This window comes from Martes martes, assembly GCF_963455335.1.
Source record: "Martes martes genome assembly, chromosome: 15".
Taxonomy (NCBI): Eukaryota; Metazoa; Chordata; class Mammalia; order Carnivora; family Mustelidae; genus Martes; species Martes martes.
In genome coordinates this window covers 5,526,180-5,546,462 of record NC_137903.1, presented here as the reverse complement: position 1 = coordinate 5,546,462, position 20,283 = coordinate 5,526,180, and the positions used below count along the sequence as shown (strand labels likewise).

The following is a 20,283-nucleotide window of genomic DNA, read 5'->3' as shown; positions in this document are numbered from 1 at the left end:
GCACGGTGTTGCCGCCCAGATGGGTACACACGCTCAAGAAGCCGCCTGGGCTTGACTCACTCCCACTGGTCGGGCCCAGAATTCGGGTGGTCGTCAAGCACGAGGGGAATGGGGTTTCAATAAGGAAGAAAGAACAGAACCCAGGAAATCAGGCACTGGTCTAGAAGGTTTTCCCCAGCCAGGATTTCCTTCCAGCCCCCGCCCTGGAATCTGCCTTCCCCGAGGCCTCGTCCCAGAGGAGGTGAGGGCAGGCCTAAGTGTGAGGACCTGTTCCCCCAAGAGCACGGCTCTCGTGAGATGCACCAGGGCACAGGGCGAAGAGCGACTTGGGGATCGCTGGGTGAGGGGGGGCCAGACTCCTACCTCAAGCCAAGGCCAGGAGCGGCTGCCTGGCCTGACTGCCCTGGGGACATCCTGGCCTTGGCAAGTCCCACCTACCCTCAGTGCTCCATATGGCCAGAGCAGGGGTGAGTGACAGAGGGGCTCGCAGACTTCCTGGCCAGTGGCACCGTGGAGGGGTGGGGGTATCCTGAGAATGGGAAGGCAGGGGTGGTGGTGGATACAGGAGCAGGATGCCCACCCTGTGACCTCACTGCTCTCCCACACCCATGCCTCAGTTTCTCCTCCGGTTTCCTGGACCAGGAGGGGTGAATCCGTGGGAAGGAAAGGAGCTCCTCTGAAACCATGCGATAGGATCCAAGGTGTGATAATTATAATTATAAGACAGGATGCTCCCCCCTCCCATCCCCCCTGGCCCTGCTCCACCCCTGCCGCAGCGGATCTCAAAGCGGCATCGGGGTGAGGCTCTTCCTCGGGCACAGGCAGGGACCTGCGTCCTAAGGAGGGGAGGGGGTTTGCCAAGGTGGAGGCGGAGAGAAACTAGGGAGTTCGGGCATCTGGCCTGGCCCTCGAGGCCACCCTGACCTGCTGGAAATAGCCCTCGAAGAAGAGGTCACCAGCATGGCCACTGCCGGGGGCTGGATCTGGACCGGACCGGGGGTCACGGTCCAGAGGCGGGGTGCGAGTCCGGGTGATGGCCCAGGCTCAGGAGAGTCGGGATCTCCCCCTCACTGACCCTCCTGGACCACCCTTTCCATGCCGACATCCCTTCACTCACGGATTCATGCCTCCGACAAAAATGTGTTCAGTGCCCACTAAGTGCTGCGGGCTGACCTAGCAGGGGTGACGGAGATGAGGTCATTAAACAAGCCTGATGTTCCAGCAGCTCACAGACCCCGGCTCTGGTCCCGTCCCTGAAGCTTCACATATTTGCCGAGACCCTGGCACGCAGCAGGCTCCAATCCATGCTTCGTGAACCAAAGCTTACATTTAGTAAAGGAGATAAGATGTGCACAAATTATGGGGACACAAGCTATAATAAAGGGACTAGCAGAGACTGGGGAAGAACAGAGGGAAAAAGATTCATTTTGGGTGGGAGGAGCTGAGAAAGCTTCGTGGATGACGTGGCACTTGAGGTCCGCTTGGAAAGATGAATTTGATTTTGGCAGAGTTGGGGGTGTGGGCTGTGGGCTGTGGGAGACCGCTTACACGAGATGACCTTCCCTTATTGCTCTGGAGTCCTCCTTCCCACCTCCGGCCACGCAAAAGGGTCCCGCTCCCAAGCTTAACCTGTATTTTCTTTTCTCGTGTTTCACTCCGTATTTACCCGGTTTTCTTAACCCCAGTCTGCCCGTGAGCTTGTCCCTCTCCTTCACCCGGTTTTCAGGGGGGCTCAGAGCTGGCTCCCTTCCCCTGGCTATCCCAGACTGGCCAGGAGGGTTTTGTGTGACTTGGTGGTGGCGTTTGATGCTCGAGGTCTTACGAGTGTGAGTACATATATTTACAAGGATACGAGGACAGAGTATTTGAAATGAAGATTACCCTCACAAAGTCCAGACGTGCTCTCACTACATGACCGTGGGGTAAAAGGGCAAAATGAACCATGGAGAGTTATGCTGATGCACTTTTGGGACTCCTGGCCGGGGGACGGGGAGGTGCTGAAGCTGAGAGAGGGTCCCGTTAGGGAGGCCAGGAGGCAGGGGCTAATTTCTCCGTCAGTCCTTTGGCTTCTGCTATAGAATGTGGGATCGAGGAGGGCATCACCTAACTAAGCTCCTTCTCCGGGATCTTTGAACTAGATCCCTGTCTCAGGGATAGAGATGTCCGAGAAAACCGTGTTACTGTCGAAGCTGTATGTCCTCCAGCAAGCCTGGTCCCCTCTCTGGGCCTCTTTTCTCATCTGGAGAATGAGGTCTATGGGCCGGTACTGTACTTCTCAGTTCCGGTCTCCGATTCTCAGCATCAAGGCTGAACCCCTCCAGGAGATTGGGGAACTTGGCAAGGCCCTGGGGAGGCAGCAAGGCTGGCCGGGGTGTGGGATGCTTGGGTTCCTTTCCACCCACAAGGGCCTTGCCCCTGTTCGTCCTGGCCTAGTGCCTCCCTCTCTGAGCCACCCCGGGCCTTCTTCTACCGCTCCCAGCCCCCCACCCCCCCGCCGGGCACCTTGCCTCTCCCTTCTCAGCCCCTTCCATGCTGCTGGGTAAAGCCTGGAGCTGACGATGGGATCCCCCCTCCCTCCCCGCCAGGTCCTTCCCTCCTTCCCTCCCTCACTGGCGCCCATTAGCTAGCCCAGGCCGTGGGGGCGGTGGCTGCTGAGTCTCCGTGCCAGGCCCAACCCCCGGAGACGCACCTGTTCTGACCTGCTGAGCAGGTTCCCAGGTTTCTGCCATCGTTGTTGGCCACGGCGTGGGAAGCAGCTCTAGGGGAGCTCCGAGCTCCCGACCACGGCCTTTGGGGGGTAGCTCTAGCTGGGTGGGCACAGCAGGGCTGGACCCCAGAGGGACAGGCGGGTGTGTCCAGGCCTGAAGACGCCGTGATCTCCTGTCTCCCGGGTCGGTGCCCTCTCCAGCTCTAGAGCCGGCTCCCAGGGAGAACTCGGTGCAACTTCGGAAACACTGGGCAGCTCCGCCTTCCGACCGATGCCCCTGTCCCTGGGAGCCGAGATGTGGGGGCCCGAGGCCCTGCTGCTGCTGCTGCTGCTGGCGTCATTTACAGGTAGGACTTGCCTGAGCCATCAGGACCCCGGCCTCGGAGGCCGAGCCAGTACACCCTTACACACGCACACACATACACGCGCGCACACGTAAACATTCTCTTTCCTTTGACTCTGGACTGCCGAGCCGATCTGCCTCTCCCACCCCCACTTGCCCGTAGGGCCCCCCGCAGAGCCGGGGTCACTCTTCCCCCTCGTGCCCTCTTTCAGCCCCAGGCCATGTCGCTGTGTCTGGAGTCCCCGACCCCCTCTGCCACAGCCTCACCTGAGAACGAGACAGGGTGGCCCCGGGCATGTGGGCGGGGTGGGGGGAGCAGGTAGGGACCCTCTCACCCTAGGGCTTCCTGGAGGCTCCTTCGCCTGCCCCCCCAGGCTCCAAAACTGCTGACTGGTGCTGGGCTGACTCAGGGCTGAGCCGGTTTAGAATCATCAGAGGTAGGAAGCCTGATGCCCAGAGAGTAGACAGGGCGTTCCTTCCTTCTCCCTCTCCCTGATGTCCGAGAGTCCCGAGACCGGAGCACCTGTTGGGAGACACCTGGGGAGCTGGAAGCTCCTTCTCTCCGGCCCCCCTCTCTCCCTGGGCACACTGTTAATCGTCTGGGTGGTCAGGTGGGCGTGATACTTGGATGAGGGGGGGTCTAGGGTAGGGAACCTTCTAGATGGGGTGTGGCCTCCTTTTGTTTATTCCCTGTCCCCTTATTTCCTTGACTAGATGCCTTCTGTGACTCTTGCGTGATGCGTACGAGTTACCGGAATTTATAATCTTCAGAGAGGCGGAGAGAGGGAGAGAGTGTGTGTGTCTATGTCCGCGTGTGCACAGTGAGACCACAGTGGGATTCCGTAGGCGGCTTCCAGGGTAATGAGTGAATGAGGAATCTTTGTCCTCGAAGACAGAGCCCTGTCCGGATGGCCCCAGGCCCAGCTACAAGGGAATCTCATTGTTGAGCAGTGCCCTGCAGTGGTTCCCGTCTCTGTCCCCCGCTGAAGCTGGGGGGAGAATGAGGCACAGATGTGCAGGTGTGTGGGTGCCGCGCTTGCTCTGATCTTATAATGGGAGCGACGGGTCGTTGGCCAGCCTCCAATCACAGGATACTGAGCTCCAACCCTTGCCTCCCACCCCGTCTCAATTCCCATTTTCCAGACGACCCTCCTCACCTGCTCAGGCCCAGAGGGTGGGGTCCGGTCCCTGGGGCCAGGGAAATCGGCAGCCACTTTCCTGTGGGATTTACCCACCCCTGAATGATGGCATCATGGGGTCTCGGGACATGGAAGGGGCTGGACAGGCCCCCGCTATAACTGCCTCATTTTACAGACGGAAAAACTACCTAAGAGAGAAAGGTAGGCAAATGACGTCTTAAGATTACTATATGTTAGGGGCACCCAGGTGGCTCAGTCGGTTCAGCATCAGAATCTTGATTTCAGCTTAAGTCATGATTTCAGGGCTGTGAGATCAAGGCCTGTGTTGGGCTCAGCGCTGGGCTCGCACTGGGCATGGAGTCTGCTTAAGATTCTCTCTCTCCCCCTCCCTCCCTCCCCACCCACTGCTCACACACTCTCTTGTTCACGTGCCCTCAAGAAAAAAAAAAAAAAAAAGATGACCAGTGTTAGAAGTACAACCAAGGTGAGTGTCTTGGTCTCCCAGCCCCTTGCCCATTAAAGGCTCGTATGTCTGGGTGCATGCTGGGTGCAGCTGGGGTGCTAGCTGCTGGAGATGGAGTGGGGACCAAATGTGGTCCCCGCTTTTTTTTCTCCAGGACACAAAGCTGTTCTTGCTGAGAAACCCAGGGAAGGGGAAAGGAGACCTCCTGTAGTCAGGGCATCACCCTGACCTTGCTCGCTGCCTGATGGGCAGGGGCTATGGCTATGGGGACACCCTGGCCCCAGGCTGATCCCAGGGACCCGGTGCCCAGCCAGCCACCACTCTGCTGGGGCTGCTAGGACATGCACGGGGCTGGAGGGTACTCTGAAGCCTGGAGCTCAGATCCCAGCCTGGTGACCCCCTCCACCACCACCCCTATTCTGGCTCCTCTCTGTGTAACCCCCCCGGGAAGCAGGACTGTTTTTGTTTCTGAAAAAGCCTTGGACAGGAAGTCAGGATTCTTGTATTCTGGCCCCATTTCTGCTATGAATTTGCTAGGTGACCTTGGGCAGCCGAGAGTGTGGACTTCAGCAGACCAGGAGGAAGGACCTGATGATCTCCATGGACCTTCCAGCTCCGCGGGCCTATGGCTCTGTTACTGTCCAGCCCCTGACTGGGGCGGGGGGGCGGGGGCGGTCAGTGCTGGGTGCTGGAGGAAGTGGTCAGTCCAGCCGTGTGACAGCAGGGGAAAGGTCCTGGCCCATCTCTGGGGGGGGGGGGGGACCAAGAGGGACTATACCCTGGATGCTGCCTTCTGCCCCTGCCTGGCTGCAAATCAGTGCCCACCCTCCCCAACTCCTGGGCCATTAGAGCTCTGAGCCTCAGGGCCCTGCCCCACCCCTGACAGGGAGGCGCCTGACACCACAGCTCTTTGTCTCTCCTTAATGGGATGAGTTTCCGGGTGAGGTCCCCTCCCTTCTCCCTTCCCCATCTCCTGCCCCAAGGCCCAGGGGCCCAAATCTACAGGCCCCCCTCCACTAGATGCCTGTTCCTAGCTCTTTGTCTGGGCCCAACTGGGTCCTGTAGGACCAGAGGGTGAGGGCTTCCCTGAATTCTGTGGTCTGCCCTCCAAGGATTAGGATCAGTTTTCTACCCGAGGTTAGTTTCCTAGAAAGGGAGGGGCCCTATCCTTGCTTTTCTACTCCTGTTTACAGAGGGGGGCAGGCTGTGTCGGGCAGGAGGTACCCAAACTTAGGGAAGCCAGCAGGGGAGGCCGGCTTCCCCACCCAAGGTGGCAGAGACTAGGAGAATCCCACGGCAGCCCTGTGGCCCCAGTGACTTTGGTCCCACCCGAGTGTTTCAGGGGGGCTGGGCTAAGGGGCCCCCAGCTCCAGAGAAGGCAGAGGAGTTTGCCCCCAGCCCATGGTCCCAGCTTCCAGACCACAGCGTCGGGGCCCTGGAGCGCTGCAGGCTGAGGACGGCCACCGCGGGGAGCGGGCCTCGGGAGGGGAGGAGGCCCGGACTTTCTGGCCCCCACAACTTCCTCTGGGACTGACCAAAGCCTAGCCGAGCGAAGGGCTGGGAGTGGGGTGTGGAGCTGAGTCAGGAGGGAATGGTGGAGAGGAGGTGGGTCTGACACTGAATCTCACGCGAAGGTTGAAGGTCAAGTTTAGAACTGGGGGCCTGTGAAGGAGGCAGACTGGATCCGTCTTCCACGGGACTGAGAGCCTCTGGTCTCAGGAGCTTTTCCCCAAGTTCGCTGGGCACCCCCTCCCTGCTTGCCTTTAAGACTGGTTGAGTCCTGAGAGCTGGGTTGAGGGATGATGTGGGGTGAGGCAGAGGTAGCCCCCACTTTGGGGGGGTGGCAGGATTTCGGGGTGGGGGACGGCTAGGATCTCAGGAGTTTGAGAGACGCTGAATTCTGGGTCTCCCACCCACAGTGTGGCTGTTGTGGTGACTCAGCTGGGCTCAGACTCTGGCTCCGGGGGGGTTTAGGGGACTTATCTGCGCTGGGAGCTGTGTCTGGGCCAGAGCCGGGCTGCCTCGAGGCCTGTCCTCCCGCATTGTTCTCGCCTCCCCCCTGGGATTGGTGTGGCCCCCCTCCCCAGACACTAATCTGTGGGTGGGCACTTTGCCCGGCTTGGGAAGCTCTCACTAAGCTGGGGGGCTTAGGACAATGGGGGCTAAGTGAGGGACTGGGATGGAGGCAGAGGGAGAATCTCCTAGTTTTCTGAGTTCCTTAGCGCTCTGCCAAGGCCAAGGTTGTGGGGGGCAGGGTGGGCTCCCAGGTTGTTGATGCCACCTGTCCCAAATGGGGGCTTCAGGGTTCCTCCCGGGTCCTCTGTCTCACCCCAGACTCTCCCACAGATTCCTACTCTGTCTGGTAGAGGCCGCTGCTGTGGGGTGAGGGGCGGCAAGTGTTAACAAAGGAGAATGAGCCCCCGGACAGCCTGGACCCCTCCCCTTAGCCCTAGGCACAATCCCCCCCTTCCCACCAAACCCACACCAGACAGCCCTTACCCCAGGCCTGGAGCTAGAGCTGGTTTTTCTGGTGGTGGCAGGAGCAGCGGCAGCAGAGGCCTGACAGATTCCCAGGGAGAGAGAGGCCTCCTGGGGGGGCCCCCCCAGGGGCTGGTGGGGGGGCACTCGGGGAGGGGGGGAGTGGTGAGAAAGGTGGGAGTCCTTCTAGTAGGAACCTGAGGAGCAAGGGTACGGTGAGCTTTTGTTTTGCTCTGCTGGGGAGTCCTGGATGGCAATTTCCCATCACCTGGAGGGACAGTGACCTCATCTCTGGGTACCTACCTCCGCCTGAGATGAATCTGCCCTCGAGTCTGGGGTGAGGTGGGGAGGGGTGCCTGGCAACACTCCAGCTGAGACGCAGAGGTGAAGGCACAGAGCCACACGCCCCTGACTGAGGGCAGCTAGGACAGACAGACATGTGGAGCCAGGAGAACCCGACATCAAAATATTTCCTCGGGGTTCGGAGCCCCGCGGGCCGGGGACGTGCCGTGCATGCGGACATGTGAGACGCTCGTGCACGGAGTCGTGTCTGCACATACGTTCACCCACACTCGCTACTCCACGGCTCTCCTCTCCCCACACGGACAAGCACCTCCACTTCCCTAACCATGAGCTGTGAGCACACACGAGTGTGAAACACTCCCCAGTTCGCGGAAGGAGCCGGCCTCACTGGTGAGCCCCGCGCTGAGACCCGCCAGGCCCTCTCCCAAAGATGTCATACACATGGGGGCTCCCACGGACTCCCTCCCCCCTCCTCGCACACCTTCCTCCGGGACCCCTGCATGTCCCCACCCCATCTGCACCAGCTGGGACACTGATGGATAAAGTCCCCTCCTAAAGGAGAGCCTCATTTCCCAAAGACGCTGCCATCTGTGGCTGCCTGCCTCAGTGTCCCCTCCGGAGATCGGAGGTGGGGCCTCACCCAGAGAAGGAGGTTGGGACCCAGGCCTGGTATAGGGGAGCCGGCAGCCAGCCCAGGCCAGGAATGGAGGGCTTGTCTGGGAGCGGGCGGGGTACACAGAGGGCAGGGCCACAAAGAGGCCCGTGGGGGCCCGGCCAGGGGTGGGGGAGGCTGAGGGCAGGGATCCCGTCTGGCCAGTTGGGCCTGTTCCTTCCCTTGCGCAAGGTGGTGGCTGGTGGCGGCTGCGGCTAGGCACCGTGCGGCGGCGTCTGAATCACCACGGCTCCTGACCAGCGTCCCGGGGCTCCCGGGAGGAGGGGTGGGGACGGTCAGAGTGGGGAGTGACCAGCCAGCACAGTCCACCGGCCTCAGCAAACGATCTGCAGCAGAAGGGTCCGTGGGCTTGGCCCGGCCTGGCAACCACATGCCCGCAGGGTGACCTCACCAGGCAGGCGGTGTGTCTCCTTTGCTCTGGTGACATCATCATGCTGACGCCGGGCGGGCACTGGGTGGGGGAGAGAAGGAGGAGGCAGTCCTGGCCTGCCCTGGCCTGGAAGTCTGGGCTTCTGGGTCCAGTTAGCCCAGGACAGGGATCCTAGAGCCCAAGTTCTCTCTTCTTTCTTTGTAGCCGGAGCACACGTGCGTGTACGTGTGTGCAAGTATGTGTGTGTGTGTGTGCACGCGAACGGGAGGAGAGTGTGCTCCTGCTGCACAGTGGATTAGGACAGTGGGGGGCTATGGGAGAGGTCCTGAAGGGACTCCCCTGTTTGCCTACTACCTCATCCCGCAGGTCTCTCACTTATTACTGGGGAGTGGGGATCCTGGGCTCACGGGGAGGGACGGGGAGGGACGGGGAGGGACGGGGAGGATTACGACTCAGGCATTTTTGCCTCTCACGCCCTAAAGAAGGTGTATGTTGGGGAAAACCTGGCTGATCAGTTGTGGAGAGGGGCAGATGGTTGGCAAGGGTAGGGATAGGGATGGAAAATATGCCATCTGACATCGTCCCAGAAATAGTCTTTAGGGAGGTTAGAGCGGCCCAGTGGACCAGGGCTTGGGATCCCTGCGCCCACAGATAGCAGCATCTGAAGCGGAGCTTGTGCTGGGTGGTGATCCCCTATCTCAAGCCCACCTCTCGCCCTTCCTTGGCAGCTTGGCTCACCCCAGCGCCAGGATGAGGTGTCTGGAAGGGGTGCGGGTAGTTAGCTGGACTCCCCAGGCTGGGCTGGGTGGGACCAAGACCAGCTTAGGCAGGTCAGGGCCCTGGTATCTGGCCCTGCAGGTCTGTCCCGTCCTGTTCGGGTCCTCCCAACGGCATCCTCCCTCCACCCCTGCTGGCGGGGCCATGGGACCCCCTTCCCCTGGCCCGGCGGGCTCTGAGTCCCTGGAACCCTCTGGTCCACTCTCGTGGGGCTTCACCTTCTCCCTCGAGAACTGCCCCCCCCCCCGCGCTTCCTTCTCCCTCTGTGCGGTCCAGAGCTGCTCCCTTTAGCAGCAGACCCAGCTAGCCAACCTAGCCAGCCCACACCCCTGGTTGCCGTGCCAACCCCCTCCCTGTCTGCCCAGCCCAGCCGAAGACTCATTCCTCTTCCCTCTACCTTTTCCTCCTTTTGCCTCTCTCTCCTTCTCTCTCATTCATTCAGTCAATAAAATGAATCGGGCACCCATGACGTGCCACCGAGCGCTAAATCAGAAACCAGGTTTCCCTCCGTGATGTCTCGGGGAGTTCTGTCCAGCGGGACTGGCAGACAAGAAAAGAGCGAATGCCATCCGGGGGATGAGGGGCTCTGGTGAGGCGAGAGCAGGTGCCAGGGCAGAAGAGGGGAGGGCACCTCACCCTGCCCGAGGTGGGGATGGGGGTGGGGGAGGGAGGACTCTCGGAGGAAGTGATGTCTAAGTGGAGTCCTAAAGGATGAGTAGAAGTTACCGGTGACGGCGCGGAGCTACCAGACAGAGGGAGGAGGGCCCTCCAGGAGGGGCCCAGTGTGACCGAGGCGTGTGCAGTGCTGGCCAGAGGCAGGGGCTGGGGTTGCTGGGTGTCCATTCCAAGGCAAGGAGCTCCCGCCATCCGAGGCAGAGCCCCTACTCTGCCCCTACGCTGTGCTTCCCACGTTTTATTCCACAGCTCCCTGTGGATTTCTCCCCGACCCCAAGCTGCCCCAGGCCCTGCCTCCCTCCTGAGTTACTCAGCCCAGAAACCGGGGACTTGTCTTTGTCTTTTGTCTTTCATCTCTCCTTCTGGTCAGTGATCAAACCCTGCCCAGTCTCCCAGGGACGCCCCCGCCGCCGCCCCGTCCCACAGCACGAACATTCCGAGTGGCTCGGGTCTTCAGGGTCCCTACTGTCCCGTCGGAGGGCACGTCGCCCCTGGCCCCTCACCGCGCTGATTCCCCAGGACCTCCTCTGCCTGGTGTGGAAGGCCTGACCCCGTGTCCCACTCCTGCTCAACACGCACCCTCTGCCTGAGGTGTGTCCTCCCCTCCCTGCCTCCTGAACCAGCCAGCCTCTCGGGCCCTCAGGTCTGCCCACCTCGGCCCTGCACCTGGAATCCTTTTCCAGGTCTCTCCCCATTCTGGTCCTCCCCGACTCCTGCATGAGGCCCTCCCACAGGACTCAGGTCCCCAGTGACTGTCCCATCCCACAGCTAGCCTGCAACACACCACTGGGCACGAGACCCGAGTCTGTCCCACCTTTCCGTATTTGTCCCCAAATCTATTTCTTCTTTCTGAACAGATCTCAGGTTACATGAGGACAAGGAAGGGATCCTTCTTTGAGAATGAGGGGACAGGATAGCGACGCCGGGGTGCCTCGTGGATGCACACTTCCTCACTGGTCCCCATCTCTGGTCCTCTGCTCCTGGCCCCGGGCCTGACCCCGTCGCCGTGTGTCTGCCCTGACCTCATCTCTCTGGGTCTCTGACCTGGGGCCTCTCTGTTCTTCTGTGACTTGCTCATTCCTCGGTTCGTGCCATTCCTCCCACAGAGAATACCTTCTTCTCTCTGGGAATCTCTCATCTTCAAGCCATGAAAAGAATGTTCTGAAGGGCTTCTTGGACTGGACCCTTCCCACACTACATGCCCTTCGTAGGCGCCAGATGTTTTTGACCCCTGCTGTTTCGGACCCCGGCCTTGGCTCCTGGCCACACCTCCCGAAAACATTCATTTCCCTGCCCCACCCGCCCTTGGTAGTTGGAACCTTCTGTGAAAGTTTGTCCCTGGCTTCCCCTGTCTTTTCCGCGTAAAATCCATTTCCGGGACAGGACTACGAGCTCCCTGAGGGCAGAAGCTGGGTAACTCTCTTCCAGCTAGAGCCTCCCACCTCCCACCTCACGATTCCCCGGGACACAATCCTGGGCTGGAAGAGGGTGTGACTCTTGCAGCCAGGGACCCAGTAGCCTTAGGCAAGCACTTCCTGTCTCTGGGTCTCAGTTTCCTCATCTGTTAAATGGTGATAATGACGCCCACCTCTTGGGCAGGTTTTGTGGATCTAATGAGGTAATGGACAGAAGGTGCTTGGCAAAGCATAAAGTGAGTTCTGGTGGCCTTTGCTGTCATCATACATAAGTGTGCCCCCACCCTCACCCCCCCACCCCCCACCCCCCACCCAAGTTCCTGCGACACACCTAATCTTGGCCGCTCCTGTCCGCCCCCCCGCAGGCCGGTGCCGGCCGGGCGAGCTGGAGACCTCGGACCTGGTGACCGTGGTGCTGGGCCAGGACGCCAAGCTGCCCTGCTTCTACCGAGGGGACCCCGGCGAGCAGGTGGGGCAGGTGGCCTGGGCTCGGGTGGACGCGGGCGAGGGCCCCCGGGAGCTAGCGCTGTTGCATATCCAATACGGGCTGCACGTGGGCGCGGCCTACGAGGGCCGCGTGGAGCAGCCGCCGCCCCCACGAAGCCCCCTGGACGGCTCCGTGCTCCTGCGCAACGCGGTGCAGGCCGACGAGGGCGAATACGAGTGCCGCGTCAGCACCTTCCCCGCGGGCAGCTTCCAGGCGCGGCTGCGGCTCCGCGTGCTGGGTAAGTGGGGGCGCGGGCGCGGTTGGGGGGTGCCGCGGGTGCCGTTGCCCCCGGTCCGCGCAGCGCGCGCCTTCGAAGGCAGGAGCCCGGGGACGCAGAGGTGGGGTCTGCAGAAGTGCATGGGGCGGAGGGAGAGCAAGACTCAGAGGGGGAGGGTCCTGCAGGGGTGAGGAGGCCTCATCCAGTCCGTCCTCCCGCCCAACCTAGAACGTCTCTCCAACTGACCTCAACAGCTTGCTACCTACAGCTCTGTCAGCCTTGGGGAAGAATCCATTCATTAGAACATTCTTCCTTCTGTTGACCCGCACCCCGCCACACACACCTTGGTCACTCTGGCCTTCGGAAGCAACGTGGCCCAGGCGCATTCTGCCTCTGCACCCCCAGCCTTTCGAAGGTCTTTCCTCTCCCCACCCCACCTCCCATCTCCTCTTCTAGAAGCTACACTTGCTAGCTTCTGCGACAGTTCTACCAAAACCACTCATTCACAGCCTCTCTTGCCATCCTGGGTTCCACAGTTTTAAAAAACATGGGGCTGATGGGAGCCTGGGTGGCTCAGCGGGTTAAGTGTCTGCTTAGGCTCAGGTCACCATTCCAGGGTCCTGGGATCAAGTCCTGCATTGGGCTCCCTGCTCCCTGGGGAGCCTGCTTCTCCCTCTGCTTGTGCTCTCTTTCTCCCAAATACATAAATAAAATGTAAAACACAAAACAAAAACAAAAACAAAAACAAAAAACATGGGGCTGAGATAGGGACACACAAACCGAGCTTTGGCCAGCATGGCTGATACTTTTCTCGGCCTGGACCTTCTGTGAATGTGGTTGGATCGGAGATCACAATCATGTTTAAACCACTACTCTACACTGTGGGCACTTGTGGTCCACAGATGCCCCAGACCTGTGGTCTAGTTAAGTCTTTTCCATTCTGAGCTTGAGCTGGACATGTTAGGAAGATAAAAAAATAAAGGCCTTTAGTTTCCCCTTATCCACGTGGAACTTAGTAACACTAGCCTTGGGGATAAAAATGCCGAGTGTGAATCTTGGCTTCCTCCCCTCACAGCTGATATCTGGGACAAATGATTTCACCTGCCCAAGCTTCGGTTTCCTCTCTTGTAACTCAGGGGTAATGATCCCTACTTTGCCCATCTGTTGACAGGATTAAATGAAATAACATTTATAAAGTGTTCAGCACAATATCCGGCACATAATGAGTGCTTTGGAGGTGGTGGCTGTGATTATTAGGGTACAGATGTTGTCTGATTGGCTTTTTTTTTTTTTTAAAGATTTTTGTTTAAAGATTTTATTTATTCAGGGACAGAGAGAGATCACAAGTAGGCAGAGAAAGAGAGAGAAGGTTGGGGAAGCAGGCTCCCCGCTGAGCAGAGAGCCCGATGCGGGACTCGATCCCAGGACCCTGAGATCATGACCCGAGCTGAAGGCAGAGGTTTAACCCACTGAGCCACCCAGGCGTCCCGTCTGATTGGCTTTTTATTTACTTCATTAGTTTATTAAAAATGATCCATGCTCATGATTTAAAAAAAATCAAATAATAGAGAAAGGTACGAAGTCAGCTGAAATTCTGCCACTCATCTGGTGTCTATGTTGGTGAAATAAGAGAAGAAAAAGGGCCAGAAAATGTTTGCCTGTGCAAGACACAGCTGGGACAGGGCAGGGCCTCCTGGTGGGTGTGCTGACCGTGATCTTGCCTCCCACCACCCGCAGTGCCTCCCCTGCCCTCTCTGAACCCTGGTCCCGCGCTAGAAGAGGGCCAGGGCCTGACGCTAGCAGCCTCCTGCACAGCAGAGGGCAGCCCAGCCCCCAGCGTGACCTGGGACACGGAGGTCAAGGGCACCGCATCCAGCCGCTCGTTCAAGCACTCCCGCTCAGCTGCCGTCACGTCAGAGTTCCACCTGGTGCCCAGCCGCAGCATGAACGGGCAGCCGCTCACCTGCGTGGTGTCCCACCCTGGCCTGCTCCAGGACCAGAGGATCACCCACATCCTCCATGTGGCCTGTGAGTACAGGGATCTTGGGAAGAGAGACCCTGAGCCACCGCAGCCTGGCCAGGCTGGATCCCGAAGGCCCCCTTGTGTGGCCGAGAGAGCATTAGTGCAAAGGGAGATGAGCCCGTCCCGGATGACCTTGAAGGATCACTCAAGACCGCTCGGACCTTCTGACCTTATTTACAAAGGAGATTGCGCTGCTCCGCAGGGTTGTGGGGAGAATTGGGTAGAAACACGGGATTTTGAAATACGTGCAGACAGACAGGCTTGCCGAGGGCTGCTGGCCACACCGCGTGGCCCTCGTGCTCGTTGGACAAGCCCTCCTTCCGCTACCTACCAGCTGTTACTCAGTCTTGTTTGTCTGCCTTGTCCCCAGCAGCAGCAGGAGTGTCATTATGCAAACTTGACAGGGGTCTGATGGGAATTAGAAGCCACAAAGGCCAAGCCCCTCACACACGGAGAGCTTTAGATGGTCCTCAGGGGGCAGCAGGAAGGGTTTTCCTGGCATTCGAGTCTCAGCCTCTTCGGGCAGAGGACTCCTTTCTATTCACACTGACTCCGCATCTGGCCCAAAGTAGGTCCTCAGCAAATGTTTGTTAAGGAGATGTGTGAATGAGCAGGATCGTTGAGCCTTTGGAAAATCAGGGAGCGTTTACCCAACACCTGTTCTGTGACTCGCCCACCGCGGGCGACCACAGGGATTCAGAAAAAGCGTGAATCTTTTCCGAGGGACTTGGAGGCTCGTTGCCCAGGTGAATCAGTATGGACATGGAGCTCGGAGAGGGGAGGGGGCCGTGCCGCAAGGACCCAGACAGGATGGGCAGGCCAGGTTCGGCCCCTTCGAGGAACAGCTTGATGGCCTGATCAGAAGCCTCATTCCCCTGCTTTCTCCTCCCACTGCCCATGCCAGTCCTCGCTGAGGCCTCTGTGAGGGGCCTTGAAGACCAGAAGCTGTGGCAGGTTGGCAAAGAAGGAGCCACCCTCAAGTGCCTGAGCGAAGGGCACCCCCCACCCTCGTACAACTGGACACGGTAAGGGCCTAGCCCCGGGGGACAGTCCTGCCTTCCTGGGCGGCCATGTGCTCCTTATGGGCTGGGACAATCTATCCTGAACCCCAAATTAATGGGGGCCCATGCCCAGACCTGTGCAAGATTACCTATGGTCACAAGGACATTATCACTGACTAGTACCAGGGAGTCTACCATACGTGGTCACTGGGAGGAAATAAGACAGTAAGTCCTTGGGGTTTTTTTCTCCCCTAACTTTAGAATTATGACATACAATACACTATCTTAAATATTAGCATTTTATGTATTTAGGTGAGTGCCTAAAGTGGGCAATACAAAAAGCCAGAGCTGGCCGTGACTGCTCTTAAAACGACACCATGACCCCACCCCCCCAGCAAGGCCGGTGCCTCCGCCGGATGGGATCGGAGCGGTCCAGGGGCTCAGGGAGGGGTCAGGAGCCCCCGTGGGAGCCCCCGACGGGCGCGCTCTTGTACGCCGAGACTTGCACGTGACCTCGTGCCTCGGGCTCCGCTCCAGTGTCCTGACGTTAGGGATGCCGGGTGCTGGGGCGTGCGGTCACATTTTCCGAGTACGGCTGAGCCCAGATAGGAAAGGGGTGTCCTGTCGTGTGGCCCTCAGACCACGTCGGCCTGGTGCCCGGCGCCGGATGGCTTGATGCCCGTGGGAGCCTGTGGGATGGCTCGCGTGTGGATCTTCCCCGGGTGTGTGTGGGGGGTGCCCGGGTCAGGCTGGGCGGCGGGGAGAAGGGGCCTCTGCCTGGACCTGCCCAGGGGAGGGAGGGGCACCGTGGGAACAGCCCGCGGCTCTGGGTGACGTCATGGGGGAGGGGGGTGGAGAGCTGCCCAGGCACGTCGGGTGGTGGCAGCCTCCGCCCGCCCCAGCTTCCCTGTCCTCCAGGTTGGACGGGCCCCTGCCCAGCGGGGTCCGAGCGGAAGGGGACACGCTGGGCTTTCCTCCGCTAACCACGGAGCACAGTGGCATCTACGTCTGCCACGTCAGCAATGAGCTCTCCTCCAGGGACTCTCAGGTCACTGTGGATGTTCTTGGTGAGCACCCAGGGCAGACACAGGGTGAGGGGGCGGGTGCTGGGCCAAGGACCCGGAGGGCCACTAGCAAGCGAGACAGAGAGGGTGAACTGTGGGAGTGCTGATGGGGGGGGGGGGCGCTGCGGGACTGCCTTGCAGAGGGTCAGGCTGAATCCCTGTGTTTGGTGAGGACCAGGCCGCAGGGTTTGTGAGGCTGCGGGTGGGTCAGGGATCTGAGCATCCTCCTTAGGCAGAGGCCTGTCCCTGGCAGACCCTCAGGACGCCCCCGGGAAGCAGGTGGACCTGGTGTCGGCCTCTGTGGTGGTGGTGGGTGTGATCGCCGCCCTCCTGTTCTGCCTTCTGGTCGTCGTGGTGGTGCTCATGTCTCGGTACCATCGGCGCAAGGCTCAGCAGATGACCCAGAAGTAGTGAGTACCGCCTGTCCCCGGCGGGTAGAGCTAGGCTGGGAGCAAAGAGACCAGGTGAGCGGGAGGGGGGGGGGCCAGGCCAGGGGAGAGAGGGGAGACTGGGAGCTTGTGGTCGGGAGGTGGGCCAAGGGCTTTGAGAAGTGGGAAGGGTTTGGACCACAGCTGGAGGGGGAGAACCGCACTGCTGAGTGAGGGTCCAGTCCAGATGCCCGGGTATCTCCAAGTACGTACACTCTAACGCACGCGTGCACACACACACACAGACACACACCCTATTACCTGCAGCCACTCACTCACACGTGGGGACAGCACAGCACCCGCCCTCTCCAGCGCCGTCTCACATAGGCTTGGCCACAGCTGGGCCCACGTTGGGAGCCCACGACCAGCCTCAGCAGCTAACGGGAGCCTGTCTTTCCCAGTGAGGAGGAGCTGACCCTGACCAGGGAGAACTCCATCCGGAGGCTGCATTCCCATCACGCGGACCCCAGGAGCCAGGTGCGTGCCGGGGTTGGGTGCATCCCCGGGGCTGGGGGTCCCTCTGTACACTAGGAGCACAGCCCTCCACCAGGTCCGGCCCCTGACTCGCAGCGGGGGCTGGCGTGGGGGAGCTGGGGGCGCGGCTGCCCCGGGCCTGGGGGCTGTGCTGAGAACCGCCATCCGCAGCGGTTCCCGGTGAGGCTGGGTGGTGGGGGGGCGGACGCCTGCATCAGAGAGAGTGGACAGGTCGGTTTGGGGGAAGAGGTGGTGAGGGAGGACGGGGAGCCCTGCTCTGACTCCTCCCCCGTGTCCGGGACCCACAGCCGGAGGAGAGTGTAGGGCTGAGAGCCGAGGGCCACCCCGATAGTCTCAAGGACAACAGTAGCTGCTCTGTGATGGTGAGGCCCCCGGCCCCACCGGCGTCCCCACTGCTCTCCTCAGGCCCCTCTCCTGCTCCCAGAGGTGGCGGGCCAGCGGCCCCGCCCCAGTCCCCGCGTCTCTGCCCCCGCACGTCTGCCGTGCCTGTGTTCTCCCGCCGTCCTTCCCCGTGCCGGACACTCGCTCCCGGCCCCCAGCTCCGAGCCCCGGAGCTTTCGCCTCACCTCTGACCCTTCAGCTCCCTCACCGCCCGCCCTGCCGTCCTGTCTGGTGGCCCTGCCTGGGCTCCTGACGCGCCCTCTGCCCTCGGTGTCCAGAGTGAAGAACCAGAGGGCCGCAGCTACTCCACACTGACCACCGTGAGGGAGATCGAGACACAGACAGAACTGCTGTCTCCCGGCTCTGGACGGGCTGAGGAGGAGGAAGACCGGGATGAAGGCATCAAACACGCCATGAACCATTTTGTTCAAGAGAATGGGACCCTGCGGGCCAAACCCACGGGCAATGGCATCTACATCAATGGGCGGGGGCATCTGGTCTGACCCAGGCCTGCCTCCCTCCCCTGAACCTGGCTCCTTCTGCTGACCTGGGGAATCTCTACTCATCCCGGGGGCCTCCCTACACGCCTTGTTTCTTGAGGAAGCTGCCCCGTCCCACTGACTGCTCGACATTTTCCTCCAACCCTTCTGTTCGTTCGGTGAGGGTGGGGCTCTGCTGGTTGAGCCCTCCCCGCCCCCGGGTGTGTGTGCGTGTGCGCACACATGATTGTGTGAGTGTTCACAGACCGTGTGCATGTGTGTGTGTGTGTGTGTGTAGTGTGTGTGTGTGTGTTACAGGCCAAGTGAACTAAGATGGGCTTGGCTTGTGTCTGGCGTGGCTGTGTGCCCTCTACCTGGAAGCCCAGGTTATCCCCTCAGACCCCAGAGCAGTATTAATGATGCAGAGGTTGGAGGCGAGAGGCGGAGACTGTGGGTCAGACCCAGGTGTGCAGGCAGAGCTGGAACTGGATTCTGGCCTCCTGAGTTGGGGAGCCGGGCTCCCACCACTTGGGAGCCCAGGGGCGAATGTTGAAGTGGCCCGTCCAGGGGACAGCCAGGGACTAGCACTCTTACTGGAGAAGCCCATGGCCCTCCGGTGTTCTCTGGTGGCCTCTGGTGGCGTGTGGGCCTGCTGCATGTGCATATTTTCTATACCTAAGCCTGCTGGGGGAGTTTCTTCAAGGAATACTGCTCCGAATACTTTAATAAGAGAAAACACATCTTTAAAAAAAAAAACAAACAAAAACAAAAACAAAAAAACTTTTGATTTATCTGGATGTTTGTTATTACTTGGTTGGCTTAGCTCGAGGCCAGCCTCCGTGGGAAGTCAGCAAAGCTGGACCTTGCTCAGATCCTGGCAAGGGGTCCATGCCCGGGCTTTGGAAAGGGGCTCCTTCGAAAGCGCTTGAATTGAGGCAGCCTCTTGGGCGGGAGCCTGGCGCTGTGCAGTCTGAGTCGGGGCGTGAGCCCCTGGGTCCGTGGCTGCAGGAGGACAGGGTGGGGTCCTGGGCCCTTCCCCCAGCCGCCTCTCTCCTCCTCACTGCATCCGCAGTGGTCTGTGGTCCCTCGGGGTGGGGTGGGGGGGTTGCGGAGACTGGGGGACAAGGGCTCCTGGTTTGGTTGTGGCGTCAGGGAGATAGGGTAGGGATTACAGCCCGAGGGAGGGGGGAGTTCGGGTGGTGTGAAGGAGTTGCTGGGGACAGGAATGTCTCCTTTCCCCCAGGAGCCTCGGGATCGCTCACCTGGGGCTCTTGCTACGGTTTCTGCCGGTCTGGACTGGGGTTGGAGACTGTGGGTTGTCACCTGGCCCACCTGAATACGCTCAGCCAGAACACCTAGGTTTTGCGCCCAAACCCTGCTTGGCCTGAAATCCTCTGGATTTCTGGACCAACAGAGAGATGCCAACCCCTGCTCCCCGGCCAGCCCAGGAATTTGAATGCGGAGCCCAAAGATCTGGGGTCTCAGTCTGTACATGTTGTGTAAATATGTGCATATTTGTACATAAAATGATATTCTGTTTTTAAATAAACAGATAAAAGCTGTTGTGCCTGGTTCGTCTCTCGCCCCTGGGCTATGTGAGCCCTGAACCACTCAGCACCCTTCAGCACCAGCCTTCCCGTGGCCCCACGTAGGGGAGGGGCTGGGACGGTAGTGGCTGGGAGGCGAAGGGGAAAGAGATGCCCTGGGCCACCTCTGAGAGTTCCCGGGTAGGCGGATAGAGTGAAAAGCCCCTTCCCGCAGAGCCAGAGCCCCCGTGGGCGGTGCTGTCACTCCTGGGTCGTGTTGGAGTCTCCCCAAAACAGGTCTGGGAGGCGGACAGCAGATTCCATTCTTTACAGACAAAGAGGCTGACACTTAAGTGAGTTCCACAGAAAGAGCTGGAAGGGTTAAAGGTTACCCAGTTCACCCTCTTCGTGGTCACACGTGTGGACACTGAGGCTCGGCAAGGTAACGTGTCTTGGCTGAGGTCACGGGCCCGTCTGGGGCTGAGCCTGGGCATCCTCCCTCCCCTTGCAGGGGACTGGGCCACCTGGCTCTCGGGCCAGCCTCTGGGCTTTGCCCTGACCCCCCAAATTCTGGTCTCTAAGGGTGTCAGTCACCTGCCTACGCCCCAGGGGCCACCACCCCACCCCGGGGCTCTGACGTCACGTGGCCTTGACCAATGAGTGAAGTCCCAGTGATGGGTTGAGGATGTGAATGTCAGCTGCCTCCCCCACCCCAGGCCCTGTGGTTGCAAAGATGCTCTAACAGGAAGCGGGTTGGAGGAGCTGCACGGCTTCCTGCTCCCCCAGGGCTGAGCAGGGCCAGAGGGGCGAGTGCCAGCCTGGGCCACGAGACCCAGCTT

General features: G+C 60.2%; 1 protein-coding gene across 2 annotated transcripts; it reads left to right on the top strand.

Moving 5' to 3' along the window:
- The first annotated feature begins 2,700 nt into the window (after window positions 1-2,700).
- Window positions 2,701-19,481, top strand: NECTIN4 (nectin cell adhesion molecule 4). 2 transcript variants are annotated; one of them, XM_080824752.1, is made up of 9 exons: window positions 2,701-3,054; window positions 11,709-12,068; window positions 13,785-14,075; window positions 14,975-15,095; window positions 15,990-16,138; window positions 16,389-16,545; window positions 16,965-17,040; window positions 17,346-17,420; window positions 17,718-19,479. In XM_080824752.1, the coding sequence occupies exons 1-9, from the start codon at window positions 2,979-2,981 to the stop codon at window positions 17,940-17,942; spliced, it is 1,530 nt and encodes a 509-aa protein (XP_080680878.1). In that variant the 5' UTR covers window positions 2,701-2,978; the 3' UTR covers window positions 17,943-19,479. The 2 variants fall into 2 exon arrangements, with proteins under 2 accessions (XP_080680878.1, XP_080680879.1); XM_080824753.1 differs by lacking the exon at window positions 17,346-17,420 and having other exon boundaries at window positions 2,725-3,054; window positions 17,718-19,481.
- Window positions 19,482-20,283: the final 802 nt, after the last annotated feature.

Bases quoted from the DNA above. Each gene is read 5' to 3' on its own strand.
- NECTIN4 (XM_080824752.1), top strand. From the start codon at position 2,979: ATGCCCCTGTCCCTGGGAGCCGAGATGTGGGGGCCCGAGGCCCTGCTG. The intron at 3,055-11,708 runs GTAGGACTTGCC...GCCCCCCCGCAG, and splicing joins GCTGCTGGCGTCATTTACAG to GCCGGTGCCGGCCGGGCGAG. The intron at 17,421-17,717 runs GTGAGGCCCCCG...CTCGGTGTCCAG, and splicing joins ACAGTAGCTGCTCTGTGATG to AGTGAAGAACCAGAGGGCCG.